The 9,563-nt window shown below is 37.6% G+C and overlaps 1 protein-coding gene across 18 annotated transcripts in view; it reads left to right on the forward strand.

Annotated features, from left to right (window-relative positions):
* tmod (tropomodulin) overlaps positions 1-8,126 on the forward strand; it is a 301,351-nt gene extending 293,225 nt beyond the window's left edge. For all 18 annotated transcript variants that reach the window (XR_011713467.1, XR_011713468.1, XR_011713469.1 and 15 more), the window contains one exon: positions 6,045-8,126. Coding sequence is in view for 4 of the 18 variants with exons in the window: in XM_071667844.1 (XP_071523945.1) it covers positions 6,045-6,151 (107 nt within the window). In the remaining 14 variants the exon portion in view is untranslated. The remainder of the gene's footprint in view (positions 1-6,044) is intronic.
* Positions 8,127-9,563: the final 1,437 nt, after the last annotated feature.

The raw sequence follows: 9,563 nt of genomic DNA on the forward strand, positions 1-9,563 counted from the left end.
CAAATCTTCACATTCGCCTCCACAAGATAGTGATCAGACATCCCTCCAGCTGCCCCTTTCAACACATTAACATCCAGAAGTCTGTCTTACTCGCCTATCAATTAATATGTAATCCAGTAACACCCTTTGACCATCTCTCCTACTCACGTACGTATACTTATGTATATCTCTCTTTTTAAACCAGGTATTCCCAATCACCAGTCCTTTTTCAGCACACTAATCCACAAGCTCTTCGCCATTTCCATTGAAAACACTGAACACCCCATTTACATCGATGTAATTTATACCCTCAATTGCCATTGCATTCAAATCACCCATCACTATAACTCGTGCGTCAAAGCTGCTAAACACACTCACTCAGCTACTCCCAGAACACTCGCCTTTCATGATCTTTCATCTCATGACCAGGTGCATAGGCACCAATAATCCCTCCTCTCTCTCCATCCACTTTCAGTTTTACCCACATCAATTTAGAATTTACTTTCTTACACTCTATCACAAACTCCCATAACTTCTGATTCAGGAGTAGTGCTACTCCTTCCTTTGCTCTTGTCCTCTCACCAACCCAAGACTTTACTCCCAAGACATTCCCAAACCACTCTTTTCCTTTACCCTTGAGCTTCGTTTCACTTAGAGCCAAAACATCCAGGTTCCTTTCCTCAAACATACTAACTATCTCTCCTTTCTTCTCATCTTGATTACATTCATACACCCTAATCTGAGCAATGAGGAGGATGAGCATTCCTCACTTGACTCATTCTGTTTCCCCTTTTAGAAATTGAAATTCAAGGAGTGGGAGTTTCCAGCTTCCCCCGCTTCCGCCACCTTTAGTCACCTTCTATAATACACAGGGAATATGTGAGAAGTATTTTTTCTTCCCTATCCCCAGGGATATATATATATATATATATATATATATATATATATATATATATATATATATATATATATGTATATATATTTTTTTTTTTTTTTTTTGCTTTGTCGCTGTCTCCCGCGTTTGTGAGGTAGCGCAAGGAAACAGACGAAAGAAATGGCCCAACCCACCCCCATACACATGTATATACATACGTCCACACACGCAAATATACATACCTACACAGCTTTCCATGGTTTACCCCAGACGCTTCACATGCCTTGATTCAATCCACTGACAGCACGTCAACCCCGGTATACCACATCGCTCCAATTCACTCTATTCCTTGCCCTCCTTTCACCCTCCTGCATGTTCAGGCCCCGATCACACAAAATCTTTTTCACTCCATCTTTCCACCTCCAATTTGGTCTCCCTCTTCTCCTCGTTCCCTCCACCTCTGACACATATATCCTCTTGGTCAATCTTTCCTCACTCATTCTCTCCATGTGACCAAACCATTTCAAAACACCCTCTTCTGCTCTCTCAACCACGCTCTTTTTATTTCCACACATCTCTCTTACCCTTACGTTACTTACTCGATCAAACCACCTCACACCACACATTGTCCTCAAACATCTCATTTCCAGCACATCCATCCTCCTGCGCACAACTCTATCCATAGTCCACGCCTCGCAACCATACATTATTGTTGGAACCACTATTCCTTCAAACATACCCATTTTTGCTTTCCGAGATAATGTTCTCGACTTCCACACATTCTTCAAGGCTCCCAGAATTTTCGCCCCCTCCCCCACCCTATGATCCACTTCCGCTTCCATGGTTCCATCCGCTGCCAGATCCACTCCCAGATATCTAAAACACTTCACTTCCTCCAGTTTTTCTCCATTCAAACTCACCTCCCAATTGACTTGACCCTCAACCCTACTGTACCTAATAATCTTGCTCTTATATATATATATATTCCCACGTATTCCCTGTGTGTCGTAGAAGGCGACTAAAAGGGGAGGGAGCGGGGGGCTGGAAATCCTCCCCTCTCGTTTTTTTTTTTAATTTTCCCAAAGAAGGAACAGAGAATTGGGCCAGGTGAGGGTATTCCCTCAAAGGCCCAGTCCTCTGTTCTTAATGCTACCTCACTAACGCGGGAAATGGCGAATAGTTTAAAAGAAAAGAAAAGATATATATATATATATATATATATATATATATATATATATATATATATATATATTTTTTTTTTTTTTTTTCAAACTATTCGCCATTTCCCGCGTTAGCGAGGTAGCGTTAAGAACAGAGGACTGGGCCATTGAGGGAATTTTTCTTTCTTTTTTTTTCCATACATATTTGCTATTTCCCATATTAGTGAGGTAGCATCAAGAACAGATGACTGAGCCGTAGAGTAAAAACCTTCCCTTGGCCCCATTCTCTGTCCTTTTGGAAAAGTAAGATGGGAGGGGAGGATATCCAGCCCCTTGCTCTCACCCGTATTAGTTACCTTTTACGACACACAGGAAATATGTGGGCAGTATTCTTTCTCTCCTATCCCCAGGGAAATATAGATAGATAGGTAGATATCCAAGCTTAAAACAGGTACCCAATTCATCAATCATCCCCTAGTGAAGGATGAGCAGCTGGGTCCTGCAATCAAGATTGGAACCAGTAAATGCATCACAGTTAGGAACATTAGCTGTTATATAGATACATACATATAAACATCTATATGGCATGTCCCTGCTTAATGTTGTACTTTTGTTCCTAAAAACTGCAACTTTATGCAAACTACTTTAATTGGAGTTAAATCTCATGGGAAAATAGGTGTTCCATTCTTCAACCACTGAGACCAACTATTTTCTCCTCATTGATTGATTTGACTTGTGCCGGTGTCCCTGGCAAATTTATTGTGTACCCTATGCTCATCCTGTGAGTGGTAGTGCAAAAGGATTACAGAGGTCACAAAAGGTCTTTACTTAGACCTCAGTGGGTTGCTATTACATAAGATGTTACTATTCGTATTTCATTACGTACATTACATAGTTTCATTTGGTAAGTTTTACCGACTAGATGCAAAAAGTGGATACAAACTTAAAATTTCAGGTAGTGTTATTAACAGTGTGTTGTGACATTTCTTGCAGGGTTGTTCAGATCTATTCCTAAAAGGCTCTATTTTTTTCACATTCTAAGACAGTGTTTTAGTTTGTGTCCAAATCTTTGACCACTTACTTAACATCTCCATTTAGGCCAAAGTGCCAATAGTACCTATAGCCTAGCCTTAGTATGGCAGTTACGCCATCATGTAATCTGCTGATCTTGTTACTTTTTCCATGCTCATGTTTTACTTTACACATCTCACTGTGATGGAATATGTTTCTACTTATGCTTATCTGAACTCGTCTTTGTGTTTCGAAGGTCAATTATTTATGTTCTAATTGCAGTTTTGAGGGTTCTAATTGACAACATTTTCAACATTGTCTTTACTAAAGTGCAAGTTTGGTAAAGCATCAGCTTTGTCATGCTCATGGAGGCCTATATGAGAAGGAATCATAACAATTTGATTTGAATCCCTTGAGCAATAATGGCTGTGTATGGTGGCTTCAGAGACCAGCATGTTACATTCTGATCCGAGGGTGTTAAGAATCAGAGAGAAGCTGTCTTTGGCAGTGATTTCTATCTGATCAAGGGCGATAAGTATGGTGAACAGTTCACTTTGTAGAGTAGATCCTAAGTTGTTTATTCTAACATTTTTCTCTAATCTATTACCATTGGGCTTGTCAGTATAGATGCACTGGGTTGTTGTTGTCAGTCTGGAGTTTCTGTATATGTTCAAGAGCATTGGTCTTAGCTAAGTGTTGAAGGTAAAGAATATAAGCAATCAGTATCTTTGGTAGATGAGTGGGTGTAATGACGCTAAAGGAAATGCTGATGCTTCCTAATTTCAAACAAATAATGTACACTAAACAATGTGGTTGGCTGGTATTTGGATCCATTTAGATTCACTTGTGCCATAGCATATCTGGTTTAACAATTCTTTAGAGACAACACTATCTGGATCAACAAGCAGAAGTTTCAGTCCAATCATAAGATTGATTTCAAGTATTATGTCTTCATTGCTGGGAATACCAAGTTCTTTCTGCATGTTGAGTTTGTCAGTGAAGCTTGGGCAACCAAGTATGATTCTTAAGGCTTCATTTTGTATTTTTTCAAGTCTGTTGATACCTTTGCTGTTGTGTAGGACCAAACTGGAGTGGTAATCTATTAGAGACCTATTATAAGCTAAGTACATCATTTTAATTCTGATATTTGCACCATCGTTAGGATTGTACCCTGTAACAGCTCTAAGTCTATTTGTGCTTTGTCAGTTAAGTTTTTGCACACTAGCTGCAGCACATGGGACTGAGACACCAAGATTCATAGTTATTCAGATTTCCACCAATTACCACCTTAGATGGTCTGCTCCTGCCATTACCAATTTTATTGAAGACTGTAGTTTTATCTGCAGATATGATTAAGCCAAGGCTTTCACAGGCTGTGTGTATGCAGTTAAAAATAGTTTGCATTTCACGATATGTTTTGGAGTACTAGGTAGCATGTTTCACTAATCCATCTCCAGAAACACAATAGGAACATTGAAAACATTTTACTAGAGTAATTAGTTGTAATTAAAAAAAAAAAAAAAAAAAATCATGGTTATCCCTCTAGTAGGATTTTCTTAGTATAAGCATAACTGACCACCTTGGGCTTCCATACAGTCATTATCCACTGTATTCTTGGCTAGTAATTATTATTTGTATCAAGAAATAATGTAATAATATGTCATTAGCTTTAATACATACAGTAGGCAGTTGCTTTATGATAGTTATCATAACTCGGTGTTTTGTGGTCAGCACTATTGGTACAATGGGTACATCTCTGTTTAAGTATGACCACAAGTGCTGTTACATACTTGGAGCACTTCTTGCTTATGTTTTGCACATTTATGAGTAGCAAAGGTGTTTTATATACAAATAACCTTTAATAAAAGTATGCTCATCAAGAACATTGCTATAGTGAATGTTTTTGATAACTACTCGGACCAAAGATGTACTTGAGTAGGAGGAAAGACTTAATACTGATCATATTTGAATATTACATTAGGTTGTTCCCATCAACTAATTTTGTATGCCAATGAAAAGGCTCAGTTTATTTGAAAAAAAATGCAAGTGAAGAAATTATAGAAGGTTTTATATTGTGAAATAATAGTAAAAAATATATGACTGAACAGCTTACTTTTGGAATTTTTTTTTTTTTTGGCTACCTTCAAATTTCAGTGCTCTCCATAATATTTACAGAAAGTTGTTGAGAGTGGTAATCTAATCTATTATGTATTTGTTCTAGCCATCTTCACTCAGTACAGTAATACTTTGGTTACTATTCTTACGGGTTATGTGTTCTTTAAGTAATGAACATATCATAGCCATTTTCTATGGCATCGTATCTGCACAGAGGGAGGACAATAAATATTTCACCAACCCCTTTTTCTTATGATTCAGATTTTTATTTTTCAACTTAAAATTAATGAATGTTGAATGAGGCAATATTAAGCAAGGACAACCCAGCATACTGCTGAAATAACTTAAAAGAGAAGCTTTGGAGAAAAGATATTGTGTACTTCATGCACATTTTTATTCTTGCAGGTATTTCCTGTACATGTTTGCTTTAGACATTACTCATTGTGCACCAATGTCCAGTTTGTCCACTGTCATGAGATTTAAATTTTCTTCCTCCCTCCTGTTTATTTTACCAGCAGTAAGGTTATTTCATTCAATGTCTCATATTGTGGACTTGATTATTGTGAGCTAATCTTTGTTTATTTATAATCTGCATCATCGTTCTTATAGCCACCATTACCACTTTAATCTGTCAAGACTATTATGAATCCTAATATTACTCCTGCAACATATGTTTTGTGTCATCCTGTCTGTGCCTTGTCTAGTCCTCTTAGATAGAAAAATATCTAATGTTCATAATAAAAAATTACTTTGAGTAAGTAAAGTCAATTTTACACCCTCAGTTTACTCAGATTTTCAGTGATATTGAATTCAAAATTTTTGAAATATCGTAAGCTTTAACCCATCATCATTAGCATACTAATATGTCATGATTTATATTAATTTTTGGTCTATGTATTTTTCAGTCCGTGAGTTGCGTATGGGTCATAAATCCAGGAACTGTATCATCGGCTACCCGTTTCTCCCTTCATTTATGCGAATACCACGTGATGGTGAAGAAGACGAGTATTGAGTTCAGGCCTGGATGATTGTTGCATGATGCCATCGCATGCTGCTCCAGCCAACTAAATTACTAACTATCCATCATTTGTCCATATAGTGTATCATCCGATCCTTAATGTTCATTACACAGTTCAGCTGAAATATGTATACAGTGTTTTATGTTTCATTGCATTTCACCAGGAACCTTTTTCATCTGAAATTTTATGTATCCTTTTTTTTTTTTTCATTTGTCCATAAAGTAAGCACATTTTGGATAACCAATTTCTTGCATTTATACCTTTTCATATGGCATTTCATTATGGGTGTTTTTGCGATGGTAACCTGCAGCCCTGGGCCAAATGTCTGGTCAGTTGTAGCCACCCTTCCACTCTTCTCAACCCTCACTGGTATGCCCTTTAAATGCCATGAAGCTTTCTCAGCCAGCCAAAGACTAGGATGTTTGTGAACAATGCTGGGATGCTAAATCTTCATTATTGGAGCTTTCCTCACAATGTGACTTACTTTATTTCTTTTTAATTCACCTGTGAGCATGAATTGTCGCTCAAGTGAGACTGTGTTGCACCAAACAGCTTGTGGATATTGGGCACAAATTGAATGGATGGGTGTAGTCTATATTTGGAATTAGAAATAAGATGTTGACAAGTAAACCTGTAGCATTTTAGAACTTATGATTATATACCTAGTCTAAAAGGTAATTATTATTTTAGATACTTTTAACTGTTTTGTGAAGATTGTAGTTGTATGGAAGAACTTTGAAATACAATTGATTCTGTGAACATTTTATGGGGACCTACTAACACTAGACAAAACACAGTGTGTTTGTGGTATGTGTCAGAGCTGGTATCCAGTCGTGTGATGAGCTCGGAAATTATCAAACTTTCACAAGATTCTTTAAGGTTCATTTTCTTAATATTTATCTTAACTATGTACAGTATGCACATATCTCATATGCAGTGTAGAATTATGAACCTTGTAGAATATTCAAGTACAACTTATGCTGTTGTTTTTAAAGAGCATCACATTAAACTTTCACATCTGATGTAGAATTCCTATGTCAATTAGGTGCTCCTAAGATCACTGCCAACAGTGCTAAGATTTTTTTTCTACTTATTAAAACTTAAGCCACATGGATCTCGCTATTGCAGGATGAAAGAATTAACCGATTTTCATGAGCCTTGGTGTGGCAGTACTGCTCGTCTTCTCACCTGTAGAAAATAAGAATGTGACCCTAGTTGAGGACATGGCTAAAGCCCACTATGTTTTCATATCTTCAGCAAGGATCTGCTGTACTACAAGATGAAATGTGCTTGACCTGTGTTGCCTGTGATGGAGCATCTGTTGATTGTTTTTCTAAGGTTGGGTGAAGAGAACTTTCTTCTTGTTGGGTAAGAAGGTAGTTTTTACCTAATTTCGAAGAGTTAATAAGCTTTTCAACAACCCATTAATTCCATGACAAGTTCCTCAATTGCATAGGTTCCATCTCAGGCAACTATTTTAACACATTCTGTGATAGGGACAGTAGCACTCCTGTATGGGTTTTTTTTTTTTTTTGATATGCTACTCTGCTCATTGTGAATGACTCATTATAAAGTACCATGTTTTTACTCATCATGATCATTATGGTAAAAATTTTATTGTAGGAGTATGTACAAGTATTCAGTCCTTGTCTTTTACTATGCATTTCTCACAGAGCTTGGCTTTTGATGGACATTTTAGACTATTTCAAAGATAGGGGGAAAAAAAAAATCTATCATTAAGAATTTACTTGACAACTATGGAAAGGGAACTTCACCTGTGTAAATTCTTTTTCACTTTGATACATTATGTCTCAACTCTGTTTTGTACTGTAAGTTCCCACATTTTTACTAATAAGTTGCATTGTGAAAGTAAATCACAGTATTCTGTAAAAGTTTCTGTGTATGATTTTCATTGTACAATACTGTACATAGGTATTCGTATTCAGTAAAGTTTTCTTTCCATAAAAATGTTTATTTTTTTTACCAACCAGAAGGGAAGCTTGGTCAACAAAGCATGTCATGTGGTATTTCCCTACCAAGTATCATAATTTTACCAATGTTTCCATACACATGAAGGTAGATTAAGTGTACACAGCCTCTCAATTCAGTCATGCTTCATGTAGTCTCAACCAGCCATTGTAAACAAAGGCTTCATTAGTGATATTCTCATTTTCTGACATTTCATATTGCACACTCGGTGATTATAAGTGAAACTATATTCCGTTCACGCCTCCATCCTTAAATACAAAACCGAGGAAGGTATGTATAGAGGCACAACATAGCAGGTTGACCATCTAATTTTTTTGTGATGCTCAGTGTCCTTTGTAGAGATGCATTAGGGATTAATGAAAAAAAAAGGGAAGTCTAAAAATATTCATTTTTTTTTTTTCATACTATTCGCCATTTCCCGCGATAGCAAGGTAGCGTTAAGAGCAGAGGACTGGGCCTTTGAGGGAATATCCTCACCTGGCCCCCTTCTCTGTTCCTTCTTTTGGAAAATTAAAAAAAAAACGAGAGGGGAGGATTTCCAGCCCCCCCGCTCCCTTCCCTTTTAGTTGCCTTCTATGACACGCAGGGAATACGTGGGAAGTATTCTTTCTCCCCTATCCCCTATCCCCAGGGATTTGTCTGCTGAAAAAGGATTGGTGATTGGGAATACCTGGTTTAAAAACAGATATACATAAGTATACATATGTAAGTAGGAGAGATAACCAGAGAGCATTGTTGCATTATGTGTTAATTGATGGGCACGTGAAAGAGACTTTTAGATGTTAACGTGCTGAAAGGTGCAACTAGAGGGATGTCTGATCATTATCTTGTGGAGGCGAAGGTGAAGATTTGTAGAGGTTTTCAGAAAAGAAGAGAGAATGTTGGGGTGAAGGAAGTGGTGAAAGTAAGTGAACTTGGGAAGGAGACGTGTGAGGAAGTACCAGGAGAGACTGAGTGCAAAATGGAAAAAGGTGAGAGCAAAAGACGTACGGGGAGTTGGGGAGGAATGGGACGTATTTAGGGAAGCAATGATGGCATGCGCAAAAGATGCTTGTGGCATGAGAAGCGTGGGAGGTGGGCAATAGTGCAAGTGACTGGGAGATGTATAAAAAAGAGGCAGGAGGTCAAGAGAAAAGTGCAAGAGGTGAAAAAGAGGGCAAATAAGAGTTGGGATGAGAGAGTATCATTAAATTTTAGGAAGAATAAAAAGATGTTTCGGAAGGAGGCAAATAAAGTGCGTAAGACAAGAGAACAAATGGGAAAATCGGTGAAGGGGGCTAATGGGGAGGTAATAACAAGTAGTGGTGATGTGAGAAGATGGAGTGAGTATTTTCAAGGTTTGTTGAATGTCTTAGATGATAGAGTGGCAGATATACAGTGTTTTGGTCAAGGTGATGTGTGAAGTTAGAGGGTCAA

The sequence above is a fragment of the Panulirus ornatus genome, chromosome 12, assembly GCF_036320965.1.
Source record: "Panulirus ornatus isolate Po-2019 chromosome 12, ASM3632096v1, whole genome shotgun sequence".
Taxonomy (NCBI): Eukaryota; Metazoa; Arthropoda; class Malacostraca; order Decapoda; family Palinuridae; genus Panulirus; species Panulirus ornatus.